We start from the raw sequence: 19,101 nt of genomic DNA on the forward strand, positions 1-19,101 counted from the left end.
TTTTGTCAAAATGAATGACCTTCGCCCATATTCAAGGTCACAGTGGTCAATACATGTTTAAATCTTTAAATGACTTGTTCTGTATAACCAATAGGTCCAGGGTTATGATATTTTGCCAAAAGCATGCTGGGTTGGAAGACTTTAAACTCTGTTTAACCTAATGTCCTTGTTCGACATTCAAGGTCACAGGCGTCATATGTTTAAATCTTTTAATAGGTTCTTATGAATCAAACACTGATATTCTGCCTGTAGCTGTATTTTAGTCCACTTTTAAGATTACAAGTATGAGATCAATACCAGGTGAGCGATTCAGGCCTTTTGGGCCTCTTGTTTGTGAACCGCTTTAAGACGAGCTACGAAATGGCCCCTGGTGTTCCTACCCAACCCTAGAGGCCAGGGCGGGGGCCCCAAAGAGAAAATTAACCAATATTTGAAAAATCTTCAACTACAGACTGAGAAGTACTACAGTGAATTTCAGTGCATGGATAGAACGACCATCAGAAGCTTTATTGGAATTGTCAATTTCAGGACCCCTGAGCCATCCATTCCCCCTTTGGGGGGGTAAAGTTTACTATAGTTTATATAGGGAAATAACACTTTTGGGTATATTTTATCCATTTTCAACAGAAAATTATTCCAACTTCGATACATGCTGATTTCCACATCACATATAAACAAGAAAATAAAGCTACCAGTACCAATGATATACGTAATGTGACCGCTAAGGCCATTGGGCCTCTTGTTACAATTTTCTGTAGGAAATCATTCTTACTTTGTGAGAATTATTCCTTGGAGAAAGATGGTTTTAAAATATAAAATTAAGATTCCTACCCCAACAGTAGGGGCCAGGGCGGGGCCCCAAAGGGAAAATTAACCAGTATTTCAAAATTCTTCTCCAGACTCGGTGGTACTACAGTCAATTGCATGGATAGAAAGATCACCAGGAGCTTTATTTAAATTGTCAATTTCAGGACCCTGAGCCATACGTTCTCTCTTGGGGAGGAGGTAAAGTTGACTATAGTTTATATAGGGAAATAACACTTTTGAGTATATTTTATCCATTTTCAGCAGAAATTTATTCAAACTTGGTCAGAATCATCTTTGGCGGATGAGGGTATTACAATATAAAAATTATAAATTGGAATTTCTGAAAAACAATAATATAAAGCTACCAGTACATATGATAACTCAGGTGACCGCTTAGGCCCTTAGGACTCTTTTTAAACATTAACCTCAATTTATCTTATTGGGCCCCATCCCTCTGCCCCCTAAAACAACCCTCCATTAATACCAAATTGAGTCCCCTTTGCCCAAGGATCTACTACACAATACATATTTAAAATACCTTACAAATGAACTGAATGGAAATGAATTTAAACATGTATTACTATGTTTCCCGTACTGGATTCTTCCCCTTTGCTCCTTTGGGGATCACACCCTCTGTTTAAACAAGTCCCCCTTCCAAAATGATGTTCTTGACCAAATGTGGTTAAAATAACTTTACTAATACTGAAGAAGAATGATTTTAAAGATTTAACTCCAGTTACTCTATCTGCCCCCAAACCCGCTAGCCTCAGCAACATCCTCTGTACACACTTGACTTCCCTTTGCCAAAGGATGCTCTGGACCAAATTTGGTTAGAGTCCCTCCAATGGTACAGAAGAAGGATTTTAAAGATTTAAACCTCAAATTCTCCTTTGGGGCACTGCCCTTCCGCTCCCAATGGTCCAAAACATTGTTTATACAAAATTAAGTTTCCTCGGCCGAAGTATGTTCCAGATCAAATTGGGATGAAATCCTTCAATCCCAATTGTAGGAAGAATTTTAAAGGTTTTACCTCAATTTCCCCTATTGGACCTCGCTCCTCTGCCCCAGTTGGGGAGGGGGGCGAACCAACCGTTTGTACATAATTGAGTGCCTAGGCCCAAGGATGCTCTAGAACAAATTAAGTCAAAATATACTAGCCCGTTCAGGACAAGTAGCTTTTTAAAGGAAAGTTGACGGACGGACGACGAATGGTGCGCCATGACATGCATAAGCTCTCCGGTCGAACCAGGTGAGCTAAAAGGTGGATAATTTCACTCTATAGTTTTTTGTACAAGCTTTGATTTAATCTCCAAATGCTATTTTACACCTTCAGCAGATTATGGGTCACTTAATTTAAAGTTATGGAAATGAAAACTTTACCGGTTTCGGATTTTAGAAATATGTTTACTATACAAAGATTATATATTTAAGCATAATTTATCAGCAAGACTATTTGGCAGACTGACACAGTAAAGAATAACACGAGGAATGTGGAGCTATGTCAAGTGATCATTTACCTCATTTTGGACTCCAGTTTTGACAAGAACCCAGTACTAGCATCACAGATTCTAGTAAAAAAAAGAGTACATATTTGTTATCAAAATGATCAACTACACCATAGCATTAGCATTATAACGATTATAACGGAAGAAATTAGCTTTAAGTTAAAATAGTGAATGTTCAGGCACTTGAGTACGTATAACTTAATGGACTGAGCAGGATTACTTCAATGAGCTCGCATTTTGCCAAATCAGTCCCTAGGGAGCTGCAACCATCATTTTCAATACTATCTGCAGTCTGGCAATTGGTTTGGTTTTATTTTGTTTAACGTCCTATTAACAGTCTGGCAACGGTGTTGCAAAATATGAAGAAGAAAAAACTTGTTCAGAACAGAGACTTGATTTTTTTTCTTGGAGACCGTGATATCAAAATTCTGAAAAGGCAAAACAGGTAATAAAATGTTTATTCCATGGCTGTGCATGACAAAACAGGAGTAAAAATTATACAGCCGGTTGCACATACTTCACGGAAAAATGAAAGACATAGTCTTTGACCCATTGTTTCCTATCATTAATTACAGGCATCACAGACAATGTCTGAAAACACAGCCTTATTCAAGGCTGTGTACCAAGGAAACCTCGAGACAGTAGTTAACTTGGTAAGATCTGGGCTGGACTTGGGGGCCACGAATGAGTATGGACGAACTGCTCTCATGGATGCAGTGATGTATTTCAGACAAAACGTGGCGAAATTTCTAGTCGGGAAGATGACTGCCAAGGACTTGATGGTGGTAGACAGGCATGGCTTCAATGTGTTACATATGATGGCCATTGAAGAGGTTCCGTGGCCAGATATTATGCAGGACATTTACGACAACTGTCCGGAAACCCTACAACAACTGAACCGAAAGAATCGCCGACCGATAGATGTCGCCAGAGACATGCAGTGCAAGGACCCGGAACTTCGTCAAGACGTTTGTAATATTCTCAGTATGTACACTTAATATGTTTTGTGTTAGTCCATACTCATGTAACTGCTAGGATTTAGTTTTGTGCAGCGGGTTGTATATATTTGTTTACAATCATGTTTCGAATCAAAAGACTTACATGAATACAGTTAAATATTATTTTAAATCTAAACAAACAATTCTTTTTAGATACTATATATATGTGTTTATCAAACTGAATGCCAATTTTCAATAAACTACAGAAAAAAGTCAGTTTTCGTCTGACTTTCTGGAAATTCACAGCAGACATTCGGTAGATTCTTGGAGTACCAAGCAAAGCAAAACGGCACATGATAGCGTATTTATCCAAGATAGACTTGAGCAAAGCTCAGGTGACCTATACCAATCACTCTCCGTCCGTCGTCCGTCGTCTGTCGTCCGTCGTGCGTCGTGCGTAAACTTTTTACATTATCAACTTCTTCTCAAGAACCAGTGGATGGAGTTTTTTCAAACTTGGTCAGAATCATCCTTGGTAGATGAGGCTACCAAATTGTAAAATTGGGATTCCTACCCCACCCCTAGGGGCCAGGGCGGGGCCCAAAAGGGAAAATTAACCAATATTTCAAAAATCTTCTTCTCCAGACTCAGAGGTATTACAGTCATTTTCCCTGCATTGATGGAAAGATCATCAGGGGCTTTATTTAAATTGTAAATTTCAGGACCTCCGAGCTATCCGTTCTCCCTTCAGGAGGGGGTAAAGTTTACTATAGTTTATATTGGGAAACAACACTTTTGGGTATATTTTGACAATTTTCTGTTGGAAATTATTTTTACTTGGTGAAAATTATCCTTGGAGGAGGAATATGGTTTTAGATTGTAAAATTTGGATTCCTGCCCCAACCCTAGGGGCCAGGGCGGGGCCCAAAAGGGAAAATTAGCCAACCCCTCAAAAATCTTCTTCTCCAGACTAAGAAGTATTACAGTCATTTTCTCTGCATGAATGGAAAGATCATCAGGGGCGTTATTTAAATTGTAAATTTCAGGACCTCCGAGCTATCCGTTCTCCCTTCAGGAGGGGGTAAAGTTTACTATAGTTTATTTAGGGAAATAACACTTTTGGGTATATTTTGACAAATTTCTGTTGGAAATTATTTTTACTCAGTCAGAATCATCCTTGGAGGAGGAAGATGGTTTTAAATTGTAAAATTTGGATTCCTACCCCAACACTAGGGGCCAGGGCGGGGCACAACAGGGAAAATTAACCAATATTTAAAAAATCTTCTTCTCCAGACTAAGAAGTATTACAGTCATTTTCTCTGGATGGATGGAAAGATCATCAGGGGCTTTATTTAAATTGTAAATTTCAGGACCCCCGAGCTATCCGTTCTCCCTTGGGGAGGGGGTAAAGTCTACTATAGTTTATATAGGGAAACAACACTTTTTGGCATATTTTGACAATTTTCTGTTGGAAACTGTTTTTACTTGGTGAAAATTATCCGTGGAGGAGGAATTTGGTTTTAGATTGTAAAATTTGGATTCCTACCCCAACACTAGGGGCCAGGGCGGGGCCCAAAAGGGAAAATTAGCCAGTATTTCAAAAATCTTCTTCTCCAGACTAAGAAGTATTACAGTCATTTTCTCTGCATGAATGGAAAGATCATCAGGGGCGTTATTTAAATTGTAAATTTCAGGACCCCCGAGCTATCCATTCTCCCTTAGGGAGGGGGTAAAGTTTACTATAGTTTATATTGGTAAACAACACTTTTGGGTATATTTTGCCAATTTTCTGTTGGAAATTATTTTTACTTGGTCATAATCATCTTAGGTGGATGACGGTATCACATTGTAAACTTGGAATTCCTGCCCCATCCCCAGGGGTAATAGCGGGGCCCCAAAGCGAACATTTACAAATATTTTAAAATTCTTATCCTTTGATGACATGACAAGTATTGTATTTCACTTAGTTTACATGCTGATTTCCACATCACATCTGAACAATAAAATAAAGCTACCAGTCCCTTTGATATAACTCAGGTGAGCGCTAAGGCCCTTGGGCCTCTTGTTTAACTTAAGATACGTTGGGTTAAATCTTGATTATGATTGAATTATTGGTAGATTTCAAAAATCTTCTACTCCAGACTCAGAGGTATAACAGTCATTTTCTCTGCATGGATGGAAAGATCATCAGGGGCGTTATTTAAATTGTAAATTTCAGGACCTCCGAGCTATCCGTTCTCCCTTGGGGAGGGGGTACAGTTTACTATAGTTTATATTGCGACCCACCACTTTTGGGTATATTTTGACAATTTTCTGTTGGAAATTATTTTTACTTGGTCATAATCATCTTAGGTGGATGACGGTATCACATTGTAAACTTGGAATTCCTGCCCCATCCCCAGGGGTAATAGCGGGGCCCCAAAGCGAACATTTACAAATATTTTAAAATTCTTATCCTTTGATGACATGACAAGTATTGTATTTCACTTAGTTTACATGCTGATTTCCACATCACATCTAAACAATAAAATAAAGCTACCAGTACCTTTGATATAACTCAGGTGACCGCTAAGGCCCTTGGGCCTCTTGTTTAACTTAAGATACGTTAGGTTAAATCTTGATTATGATTGAATTATTGGTAGACAATATCTTTGTTGAGTTCGTTGGCCAGATCTTCTAACAACCCGTAAGCTTCCTTATCAGAAATTACTGTGCCACTGGCAAAATTTGTTTTGTTTTGTTTGCATACAAGGGTGATTTGTTGAAGACGGTATTGTAAAAAATTCCTAGAAAACTATCTCCAAATTAGAATTCATATAAGTCGCTGATGTGCTGTCATTGAATAACAATAAGTGTATGGTCCCTTTATATCGCATGTATCCTCCTGAGGAAACCAGATACACTACTGACTCTTATTTAGGCCGCGTTTTTCGATCCTTACCTACAACATGATTGACAAGGAATGATTACTGTTAAGCTGTATGATACGATGCGTGAGTTTTTCCTTTGTTGTTAGCAGCTTCCCCCTTTCCCACTGCTATGATGGTAAAATGTAGGAGCTGATTCGGTGTTCAGGAGCTTACTTCAGATTTCCATGATATATTTTCTACTGGCGGATAAACTTTCAGAAATGCAGATTGATGAAGACTATGGGCAAGTTGCATGGTCGCCAACATGATCTTATTCGGATACATGCTACTTTTTATTTCTTGTTGTAATGGATTATCTCTTGGATGATATACTTATAATACGTGGATATGACCTAGATTTACATTGGGAATGTGGGAGTGGGGTAGGGTCGAAACACCAGAGGACATTTATCCTCCTGGGATTCTTCAGGGTATCCATCTATTGTCGATTTTAAAGTCAAATAACAGATTTACGGACCTAATTGGCGAACGCTTCAGTAATCTCCTAATGTGTTTCTTCTACTCTAAATTTCAAACAACGACGCACTTGACAAATGTTTTACAAAATCTGATATATGTGAAACGGTTCTGTGCATGAATGGCATCACATTGATTCACATGAGAGTGATATATATATATGTAACATAAAACACTTTTTTTCTGTACGCATCAAACGGGAATGTGTTTGGTAAGTTCTAAATGCAACATGACCACATGTTGTTCATAACTTTTGTGACAATGACATAAGCAACAATATCCCTTACAATGTGCTGCTACGTTCTTTTCATGCATGTTTATATTTTGTGTAGAGCTATTGTAACAGCATTGTTCTTCGTTCATTTGGTATATAATAACATATGTCCCTTGAAATAAAGCCATTCTAAACATTAATGATAAACAGAAGGAGAACACTATTAAATATGAAACATGTTACTCCCAACAAAATTGTCAAACAATTTTATTTTATTTAGCTCAATTGGAGCAAAGAAAGCAGCAGCAGCAGCATCAGCAACAATATGCGGCAGGAATAGCTGATACTATGGAAAAGCCTTGCAATATCACCATTACCGTCGTTGGTCACCATGGAGTTGGCAAGTCTTGTTTCGTCCGGCAACTCAAACAGGAATATATTCCGGTAGAGGGTCCTGGCTCAACAGATACCGCTAACTTCTATGTCAACTTTTTGGGATATAACCCGAACACCGGTTGGCGACAGAAACTTGACATAGACGGAGAAGTAGAGACGGGTCTTCAGCGACTGAAACGGATAATAGATCGAAAGCGAAAAGAAGAAAAACCGGCTGTACAACCGTCTGCTGATACACAAGACCTTCACGGCGATGATAAGAACGAGGTGTCTGCAAGTACATTAGACATAAACGATGATAAAGAAGACGCGTCTTCATGTGCTCCAGATTTGCAAACGACGACACATCATTTACCTAGGAAAAAGACAGGTAACTGGACACATACGAATGTAATTTTTGTAAATATCATTACATATTAAGGAACATATTCAGTTCAGTATCAACCACGTCTGACTTGAAGGTCTTATCGCCATTTTAAAACAAGCTCACATTGATTGTTGGGAAAAGTGATAACTGAGTAGACATATTGATAGTAAAACTTCTTACTGACACGTGATAAGGATGTACTCTTAAAATAATAAAAATAAAAATAAAAAAATAAATATAAAAAATAAATATTATAAAAAAGTATTCTATGATGCGTTTTTGAAACAAAAAAAGTAAACGGTATAGAAAAAAACCATAACAGGGGATATATATTTATATATATATATCCACTGTTCGTATTGTGTGCTACGATCGATCAGAAATACCAATATTTAACACAATATCGGATTTTTGGCGTTTTTGTTTTGACCGTATGCAGCGCTAACTCATTAACTTTCCAAATGCGTTATCAGAAATGTATGAATATTCTAACAATTGAAAAAAAATATTATATTCTTCCAAATTATGGAAGTAAAATTTTTCAATATTATTAGCTCACCTGGCCTGGCCTGGCATGGTGCGGCGTCCGTCGTCCGTCCGGCGTCAATTTTTTACTTTAAACAACTTCTTCTCAGTAACGAAAAGGCCTAGGGTGATGATATTTGGCCAGAGGATGCTTGGATGAAGGGCTACCAAGTTTGTTCAAATAAATGACCTTCGTCAATTTTCAAGGTCACAGGGGTCAAATATGTTAAAATCTTTAAACAACTTCTTCTGAATAACCAAGAGGCCTAGGATGATGATATTTGGCCAGTAACATGCTTAAATTAGGGGCTTCCAAGTGTGTTCAAAATAAATGACCTTGATTTATATTCAAGGTCACAGGGGTCAAATATGTTAAAAACTTTTAAACAATTTCTTCTGAATAACCAAGAGGCCTAGAACAATGATATTTGACCAGTATCAAGCTTAGATGAAGGGCTACCAAGTTTGTTCAAACAAACGACCTTCATCCATTTTCAAGGTCACAGGGGTCAAATATGTTTAAAACCTTTAAACAACTTCTCCTGAATATCCAAGAGGCATAGGCTAATGATATTTGGGCAGTAACCTGCTGGGAAGAAGGGCTACAAAGTTTATTCAAATTAATTACCTTCATCTATTTTCAAGGTCACAGGGGTCAAATGATTTTAAAACCTTTAAACAACTTCTTCTCAATAACCAAAAGGCCTTGGATGAGGATATTTGGTCAGTAACATGCTGGGATGAAGGGCTTCCAAGTTTGTTCAAATGAATGACCTTTGCTCATATTCAAGGTCACAGGGATCAAATATGTTTAAATCTTTAAATGACCTGTTCTGAATATTCAAAAGGGTCAAGGTAATGATATTTAGCCAGAAGTATGCAGGGACGGAAGGCGATAAATTTTCAAAGTCACAGGTGTCATATGTTTAATAGATTCAAATGGATCAAGAGATATCTGCCTGTAGCTGTAAGTGTGAGATTAATACCAGGTGAGCGATTCAGGCCAATTGGACCTCTTGTTCAGATTCGCGTTTGCATTAAAACTGTTCAAAACTTGTTAAGATTATATGAAAACCTATTACAAGATATCAGAACGAGTATTAAACGTGATTTAAACATCAGAAGTGTACATCCTTAATAAACTTTATTTTGTGTTTTACTTGATGTAATGTCATTGAAATAATCGGAGAGTATTTACTATTTAGGTATCAAGCGGACACTGAAACGATTCTTCTCAAAGTTCAAATTCAGAGGGAAAAGAGGAGGTAAATGTCCGTGTTCATTCTTAGTGGTAAACTTAGCATATTGATACCAAGAAAAATACCAATGAGTAACCAGATCAAAGAACATGCTTTATAGTAATCCATTTTTTTGGTTAATTCAGAAATGTATTAACGTTATCAATAAATATGGCGTTCTCATTTTAATAAAATATAAGCCACATATTTGTACGCAAGTTTGATCAGTATAGTACGGTTAGGAATTTTGGAGAAAATAAATAGATATGATGGCTACAAATTTACATCAGCAACAACAACAGGAAATTTCTCTAGATCAAAGAACCGAAAATCCTTTTTCAGAAGTTCAACAGGCGGTAATACCTCAGAAACAAAGTAGCGAAAATTCTTCTTCTTCAGAAGTTCAACAGGAGGTTATACCTCAGAAACAAAGTAGCGAAAATCCTTCCTTTACCGAAAAAAATGTACTCAAGGAAATACCTCTCGAACAAAGGAGCGTTATAGAGGCGGTAATGCACACCAAGGCAGGTGGTGACGGTGAAGAGGACGTGAAGGGCTTCGTAACAATCTACGACTTTGGTGGGGAGAAGGTATTCTACAACACGCATCACTGTTTTATGTCAAGCAACATGGTCTTCGTCCTGGTGTTCGACGTGGCTATGTGTCTTGATCCGCGCAGACAGAAAGATGGTTACGGTACTGTTTTATTACCTAACTGCATGTTTCTGTTATACCTTCTGTATTGGGGTTTATATAGCACAACTAGTGAATGTGGTTATGTGACTTTTACATGTGAAAATATTTGTGTAGCACGACCAAATAGTGTTATATATGACGTTTCAATGCCTAGTACGGTATGTACTCTAGGTTTAGGCATTCACAACCTGTCGAAACTCGCACATCTTTTATCTATACAATACAATCATATTACTTATAATATTAACATACGATTTGTGACTATGACCATATCGGGAGTATTGGACTGTTGACCACTTCATCACCTTGTATCCATATTATTTGTGACTATGACCATATCGTGATTATCGGAATACTGCATCATCGATACCCTTTTAAATGGTGGTATAGTGGTAGGAGCTGCGGATATTTATAAGCTTAAACAATTTGTTGCCGTAGGTCGGCGGGAGTTCGAGGGGCAGATAAGGCAGAAGTCATATATTTTTCGTCCTTCGTCACTCGTGATTCTATTGTTATATTTAAGGGCAATTATGTATTCCCCTTTCGCCCCCTTTCCCGACAGGCCACACTCATCATTTGTACGATATCAAAACCCCGTGGGTCAGGACGTTATCAAAAGTTCTAACATTCATACTTTCCGGTTTAGTATGCTTGAGCCATCTTGAATGTGATTGAATTTGCAACTTATTAGTTATCGAAACGTCCTTTTTATAAACATTTTCTTCAGGTTGGTAATTATGGATTTTGAAAAGATTTATGAAGCACAACCAAAAAGTGTTTATATGTGACAATTCTATTACTAGTACGGTATGTATTTTGTCACCTACATCAGTCAAGTGAAGCGTATGTACACAAAGGTGTTAAAGATGTCCCGCCTTACTAACCAATCGAACTTTCGCCGACCTACGGCAACAAAACCACATAATCATTTTAAAAGGTATCGATGATGCAGTATTCCGATAATCACGATATGGTCATAGTGAGTCACAAATCATATGGATACAAGCTGTGTAGATTTCGACAGGTTGTTTATGTCTTTAACGTGCAGATCAACATACATTAGTGCATATTGTGATTATCGATTATTTATAAATTACATAGAAACACAACGAACGAAGAGATACCATTTTTTACTTGTTCCTCGTCCTGGTCTCGAACTCGTGACTGAGGGCATCAAATTGCATAGTCTAGAAATTGAAAAGATGTATACATGGGTAAGAGCTGAGCAAATACAATAACATATTAAACGCTAAACGTAATTCTCTCAATTAAGGGTATCCTTTCAACTGTTTTGTCTTGTTTTGATAGCTAAAGTACACATCTGATATGCCCCTTTTATAAACGTTGTGATTTTTTGTTTTTTGTTTTACAGAAAAAATCGAGTTTTGGCTGAGGTCTATCGCTACCTATGCTATTGAAAGAGCAGCACGTGGTAAAGGAACGCCTCCTATCATCCTCGTGGGATCTCATTTGGACCGTCTTTCTCAGAATGTAAGTATTTTAAGCACAAATAACACGTATTTGGATATTGCAAATACATTTTTTAACATTCTATGTCTTATATTGCGTGTTCGGTAAATTTTAAAAGGGTTACATATCTTTTTTATGATAAAGATCAAAATGAAGCTATTTTGGTGCGATGCTAGATCACAAATCTGTAATGTAAAGATATACTGTACAGTCACTAATATAATGTATATATTAGTTTAATCTGCTGTTGACTTTAGCTGTATAATGCTTGTCATTCTAACATATCTCTGTAAGTGTCACTCCGAAAAATGACAGGGATTGTCTGCAGCCAAGCCCTTTGGGACACGGATTCGAATTAAATGTACTGTTTCTAGTAAGACAAGGAAATGAACATATTTTTCGATCATATAACGGTGAATGCGTCATGCAACATAAAACGGTTACAGCTTTTTCAACCGCATGTCCAAGCCGGTCAAATATCCCTGTCACCAGAACTACTTCACTCGAGGTTACACCTAAACCGGTTTGCAATGTTCAAAACTATCTCAGACGAAGTCAAACTGATTAAAACCCATTTTAAGTTTAGGCACAGCCTTTTTTTAGCAAAAAGTGAATGTCGGTAAAATTTGTTGAAGCAATGTAAAGATTCCCAAGAGAACGTGTCAATGAATCAATGGCTTAAAATTAAATCTCCACATGAAACGTGTGCCTTTTTGGTTTTGTACGAAACCAGTTGGTTCGGAACGCGTGCATTTGGTTTGGAATAATTTCACATGTCGTCGAGTTGATGAATAAAATTCTGTTAACAAATTAAAAGTATGTTTAACAACTCGTCAGAATTGAACAATAATAAAATATTAAAAAGCGGACCTTGTTACACCAGTGTTAGGCCACCGGCTAATTTATGTTGAAAGCCATTGGCCACTTTCGTCCTTGCATCAATATTGAAATAAATCGAGACTGCATCCTGAGAAAAGATCTGGGCAGTTCAAAAATTAATGTTACTATTTCTATAACTGTCGCCGTATTTTATGAGCAATTCAATGTATTTTCTTTAACACAGACAGAAGAACAACAGCACTTGTTTGCCTCGGTGCTAGAAAAGCTGTACGAGAAACCTGAACTACGTGAAATTATGGAAACCCACGTCCAGGAAATGTTCCCCATTGCAGATCTGAATGATTCGACGAAAAATCAAGCAACGTACCAGCAGATGTGGGAAAAGATCATAGAGATTGCCCCACTCCAATCTCAGTGGATGAAGCCTGTACCTGCAAGATGGGTCGCCTTTGAACACGAGTTGGTGAGACTGAAGAATGATGGCAGGGTTATCCTGACATACGGTGAATTGTTGGAAATCAACAGGGAGTTAGTAGTGCCATTAGTAGAAGGTGACATAATCAAATTCCTATGGTAAGTATAAATCATCATCACACATTTCATCAGATATGTTAACATAATTTGGTACTTTTTAAAAATATATACTATTTTTTTCAGGAAACTTAAGTTTTTTGGATCATTCTTGTGCTTTGATCTTCATAACAAGAGACCGTTCATCGTTCTGCAAGCACAGTGGATAATAGATGCATTCAAAGTCATCATCACCGACCCAAAGTTCTTTACTGAACTAACAATGAAGCAAGGACATGATTGGACAGCATATCAGAAGTCTGGTGTCTTACCAGTAGAATTTATCCGGCAACTTTGGGGACGATACGAGAAATGTCGATTCATCGAAGAGGAGGAAACTCTCTACATTACAATGGAAACTCTTGGTTTAATCTCAAAACCACTGTCTGTAGATGCAGAGGTGAATTACTTCATAGTACCTAGCATTCTTCAAACTGCAGATCCCGAGATCATTCGTCCAGTTCTTGATTATCCTGACACTGTCACAGCTGTCGCTCTTTGCCTCAAGTTCGACAACCCATTCATCCCACAGGCCGTGTGGGACAAGATGCTTGCCGCCTGTATCCACAGGTTTCAGCAACTTGAAGAGCCCGGTATGGATGGTTCGAAGTTTATTCAGTGCGGATTTGCCTGTCTGCAGGTGAAAAGTCTTTGGAAAATGATTATCGTATGTAAAGACAATGCCATGAAAATGGTCATGTTCACGAGAAGTACAGATCAGGAAGTATTGCTGCCTGGAACCGGAATCAGCCTTCGTAAAATTATGCAGGGTATTCTCATGCGAATTCTTCAGATGAATAATCAAAGTCATCTTGGGTACCAGTTCTACCTCCACAACGACTACCGATTCACTTCTAATGACAAAATGGTGACATTAAAAGATCTCCGTCAAAGGGATATTGTAGAATGTTACGGTTCGGATGGATATGGATGGATACAAAGAAAGGATATGTACTTCTGGTTTGAGGATGAAAATCAGAAGGTATGTACATTATTCATCAGCCTCATTAAGAGAAGATATAATTATGGGTTTTTTCTCACGAATACGAATTGAAGTCATGGTAACTTATTTTGTCCAGCTGGTGAAAATATATTATAAATATATCATCTGATAATCATATGTAATATCATCTGATAATCTACAGGTTTTATACGCTTTATGTACAATTTACCTTTATATGTTTCATAGTTCTATATACTGAGTTCTCCAGTCAGACATTTCCAAGATATCTTTTAACATCCTTTCTGTTACAGAGGCAGCAGACTGATCAGCGCTATACCGGTAAGATGTTAACGCACGTCGGCGGCCATGGAAGTGGGTTTGCGTGTCTATATTAACTTCTTCCTATCTCATTATTACAGTCGAGATCAGCCGCGTGGGTACAGGGTGGGCGTGTCTACATCAAATTCTTCCTTTATCAATATTACAGTCTAGAGCAGCCGCGTGGGTGCGCTAGCGTGTCTACGTTGACTTCTTCCTTTCTCAATATTACAGTCTAGGGCAGCCACCTGGGTGGGCTTGGTTTAGTTTAGTATTGTTTAACGTCCCTTAACAGCTATGGTCATTTAAAGACGACCTCCCCTGTGTGCAAAACGCATGCGCGTAGTGAATGCGTGTGTGTTTTGGGAGGATGCAATATGTTCGTGTTTGTCTCCTTGTGATAGCACGGAACTGATGCCGACTTGATAGTGCTACCTCACTGAAACATACTGCCAAAGACACCCAGCAGGACACCCCACCCAGTTACGTTATGCTGACAACGGGCGAACCACTTGTCCCACTCTTAAATTGCTAGGCGTTAAGCAGGAGTAAAAACTACCATTTTTACAGACTCTGGTATGTCTCGGACAGGGGACAGAACCCAAAGCCTTTTTCACAGGGGCGAACGCTCAACTAAAGGCCAAACGTGAGGCATTATCAAGAGAGACATTAGGAAGAAGAAAGTTGTTAAGAAAGAAGAGAAAAAGATAAGATCTCAAATTTAGTCGCCTCTTACGATCATGCAATGGGGGGGGGGGGGGGGGGGCAGCAGGTACAATTCTGGGCGGGCGTGTCAACGTTAACTTCTTTCTTTCTCATTATTACAGTCTAGGGCAGCCGTGTGAGTGGGTCACACATGTTTTATCGTTGGGGCCTGGGTATTCATTATGGTTTATTCCTTCTTAGTTTTATGCCGGTCATTGTTTTGTTGTTCTGTTGCAGACGAAACAAAAGATTTACCGGATAGAAATTTGTCGCCCAAAGAGATTGGCAGATTGTCTAGATACATCCGCAGTTCATACCTGACTTTTTTTGTCGACCTGAACTGTCCTGTAGAGACAGTGGAACAGGAGATAGAAGAGCATCGCCACCTCGCCTTTAGATCCCGCATTACGAAGGTCTTCTTGCATCTCCTCAAAATGAAGGTGGATGTTGGTTTCGGGGCAATAGCTGACGCAATGTCAAAACACGGAATGGATTCTGCGAAACTGATGAACACTCTTGACGCTGAGCGCAGTGTAAACAGCGGTAAAAAATACGTCTATTTGCATTAGTTTGTTTCTGCTTTTATTTATTTTTGTTTTTATTTTACGTCGGTGTTTTTATCTATTTCTGTATAAAACAAGCATATTTTTTTCAATCTTTCATCAACATATTGAAAGAAAAATAGAAATGTATACATAAAAACAGAAAGCGAAACGAAAGACAAAAAGACTGTGTTGTAGCTAAATATGAAAGTATTGGTATGGAGGAATTGGATTCTGAGATACACAACGTTTCTGGTTTTCCTCAGCGACGTCTTATTCCCGAGGTTAAGACTCGGTAAACCTTAAACTTAAGCTATCCCTAAAATAAATACTGTTAAATAATATAAACATTACCAGAATAATCACAAGTGATATTTATGGCATCACTATATTATTTGTTTCAAGACGAGACGTTGCCAGATAGCTTGCAGCAACAGTGCCTGTCTATGGAGGATGCTTCCAACATTGCTGACTATGTCGACATTAAGACATATTTTAACTTGTTCCTGGAGCTCGGTTTCTCACCAGCAAATGTAGATGACTTTGACGACCAATACAGACACGTGAAAACTCGCGTGAAGGTCACTGCCATGCTGGAAGCGTTCATAACAGAGACCGATCCCTGCCCAACAGTCAACACAATACTCCTGGCGATGCAGGAATGCGACATGGACACCAAATCCCTTATCGCAGCATTAAAAGAAACCTAGGTACTGAACATTTATAACTAACTTGACTATTTATAAAAAGATACTAAATGTTCAAATTGTCTAGTAACATTTGAAAATTTGAGATGCTTCAAATTGTTACTATACAGAAATGCTTTCTCCTTTCAGATCGACGCTACATAATTATATAATTACAAGATATGAAATAATAAACTGATATAAAAGATGATTTCGGAACACTTAAACATCTTTAATCAAGATAACGAAAACAAGGCCAACATTATTTTCAAACTAACATACACTGTATACATGAACACTTCATAGAAATTTTCTTTCCGTTTTATTTATTGTAGATACAGGAAGTTATAGTGAGGTTTGGTGACAGTTATTCACTCAACGTGGTTTTGGAGATGACGAACCAAATGAACCCAGGAGGGAGGGTATGGCTTAACTAGGACGATTGTATTATAGTAAATGTTTCCGGTAAAATGAGTTTTCCCAAAATCAGAAGAACTATATGCTGTACAGTAACAGATTATAACGTGTAATGCAGATTCAAATATCATGTTGTTGACTCAAGAAATACAAATACCGGTTACATAAACACTGTCTACGTGTGACACAAATTATGATATTATAAATGGTCAACACTGTGTCATTGTTTGGTAAATAAGACATATCATGTGTAATTTGTTAAACTAATATCCTTTGATATTTCATATACTTCATGGGAGAATAGTTAGTCGATACACACATATATTAAACTGTTTTATAAACAACATAGATATCCCGTCCTATGTGTATGAACTATCTTTTGTACATTTCAAGATGTATTTTAATCCTTAAAGAAATACGTCTATTTGTAATTATTGACAGTTTGGTTATTTTATGTAAAAATACCTCTTTAACATAACATATATATTTGAAAAAAGGAATATCTTTATTGTTTTTACGACATTTTCATTTGATGAAGCTATATATTAGTTACATTTAGAAACATCGACATTTTTTTTAGAAATATCCTTATTTCTATTTGGTATTTCTCTATTTCTGTTTAATATGTTTCCTTCTTTATGTGTTTCATTTTTTCCCATTTAGATATATATCCAAGAATTTGGTGACCTCATTTGGTTATTCAATGTTCAGTTGGTTTATCATACTATGCAAGAGCAAACAACAACGTGAGACATTATCCACACGTACATGTTAAATTTTGTGTCTGAATGTAAATACAGGTTATGTACGTAGGATGTTTACTTTTATTTGATATACAGGATAATGCATTATTTTTATTAAAGATATACGTTTTGGACTGTGTCTAAAGGTATAGGTGCATGATCCTGGACCATTATTTTTACTTCAGATCGTTGTAATCAATCCGTTTCCTGGTTTGAACAAAGGAATGCAACTCGTCTTGTTAGTGAACTGTTTGATTACGATGATGGGCCGTGATAATGTATATCAATTCATTTCCTCGATTTTTTATTTCGCAATATGCTTAAAGAATGCCATCTTAATATTGACTATCAATACTAATAGTAATATCCAATACAAATAAAATAATTCGCGAATAAATGTGAAAATAAATCTTTCGCAAAACCAAAGGAATTACATCATTCATACACTTTTTCCAAAATCATCTCGCAAAATGGGTTAGCAAAATTGTAACGCTATCAAGTTTGATTCACTGCCAGAATACTATAAGTTATGTTTGTTATTGAATAGGTGCATTTTCTGTAGAGACGTAACAATTAAGCTATTTTTACGATTTTTACGATTTTTCTTTATTATTCTTTTTTTAGCTCTGTGATGTTTAGGGTACTTGGTTTCGTATTTTTTGCTATAGTTATTTGGATGTTTATAGCCGTTCTTATCTGTTGGTATCTGGTCTATACATCACAAGAATGATATGTTTATATATGTTAATTGAAGCTGATTATCATGTCTATAGCGTTTAATATATTATTTTGTGGCAATTTGTTTGTTTATAATCGATTGAAACAAACGCATCTCTGGACACCTGCGATATAGGATACTCTTGGCCACCAAAAACGGTCGAAACAAATATCTTGGACTACACACTTGATTTTGGAAATGAACTCCTGTGTGTAGTCGAAACATTCCATATTTATAATTTGAAAATTTAAATACCGTGGACGAAATGTCTAAACTGTTCCTTATGTTTTAGCTCGCCTGGCCCAAAGGGTGGCGTGGTGCGGCGTCTGTCGTCCGTCCGTCGTCCGGCGTCAATATTTTACTTTAAACAAATTCTTCTCAATAACCAAAAGGCCAAGGGTATTGATATTTGGTCAGAAACAAACTGGGATAAAGGGCTACCAAGCTTGTTGAAATAAATGACCTTGACATATATTCAAGGTATGTTTTGGTCAAATGTATATATACATTTAACGAACATAATCTCAATAGTGTAAGAGTAATACAAGGTGAGCGATGCAGGCCCATTTGGCCCCTTGTATTCGTGGTCACAGGGGTCAATTGTCTAAAAATATCATTGAAACAACTGTTTTTCTAAATAACCAAAAGGACCAGGAAGGTGATATTTGGTCAGTAGCATGCTGGGATGAAGGGCTACCAAGTTTGTTCAAATAAATGACCTTCACCCATATTCATGATCACAGGGGTCAAATATGTTAAAAACTTCAAACGACTTCTTCTGAATAACCAAAAGTCCCAGGGTGATGATATTTTGTCAGAAGCATGCTGGGATGAAGGGCTACCAGATTTGTTCAAATGAATGACCTTCGCTCATATTCAAGGTCACAGGGGTCAATTGTCTAACAAAACTTCAAACAACTTCTTCTGAATAGCAAAATGGCTCATGGTGATGATATCTGGGCAGTTGCATGCTAGAATAAAGGGCTACCATTAAGTTTGTAAAATAAAAGACTGACTTATATTCAAGGTCACAGGGGTATTTTAACATGTTCTTTTGAATGTCTTATAGTCATAAAT

General features: G+C 37.4%; 1 protein-coding gene across 2 annotated transcripts in view; it reads left to right on the forward strand.

Annotated features, from left to right (window-relative positions):
- LOC110448196 overlaps positions 1-18,413 on the forward strand; it is a 40,260-nt gene extending 21,847 nt beyond the window's left edge. The window contains exons 3-12 of one of the 2 annotated variants that reach the window (XM_021494319.1): positions 2,888-3,296; positions 7,131-7,616; positions 9,344-9,403; positions 9,719-10,072; positions 11,445-11,563; positions 12,606-12,955; positions 13,040-13,934; positions 15,156-15,461; positions 15,866-16,170; positions 16,482-18,413. In XM_021494319.1, the coding sequence (XP_021349994.1) occupies positions 2,888-3,296; positions 7,131-7,616; positions 9,344-9,403; positions 9,719-10,072; positions 11,445-11,563; positions 12,606-12,955; positions 13,040-13,934; positions 15,156-15,239 (2,757 nt within the window). In that variant the 3' untranslated portion in view covers positions 15,240-15,461; positions 15,866-16,170; positions 16,482-18,413. Of the gene's footprint in view, positions 1-2,887; positions 3,297-7,130; positions 7,617-9,343; positions 9,404-9,718; positions 10,073-11,444; positions 11,564-12,605; positions 12,956-13,039; positions 13,935-14,206; positions 14,398-15,155; positions 15,462-15,865; positions 16,171-16,481 lie in introns of those variants that run through there. The other variant, XM_021494320.1, reaches the window with a different exon arrangement.
- Positions 18,414-19,101: the final 688 nt, after the last annotated feature.

The sequence above is a fragment of the Mizuhopecten yessoensis genome, unplaced genomic scaffold, assembly GCF_002113885.1.
Source record: "Mizuhopecten yessoensis strain PY_sf001 unplaced genomic scaffold, ASM211388v2 scaffold3913, whole genome shotgun sequence".
NCBI lineage: Eukaryota > Metazoa > Mollusca > Bivalvia > Pectinida > Pectinidae > Mizuhopecten > Mizuhopecten yessoensis.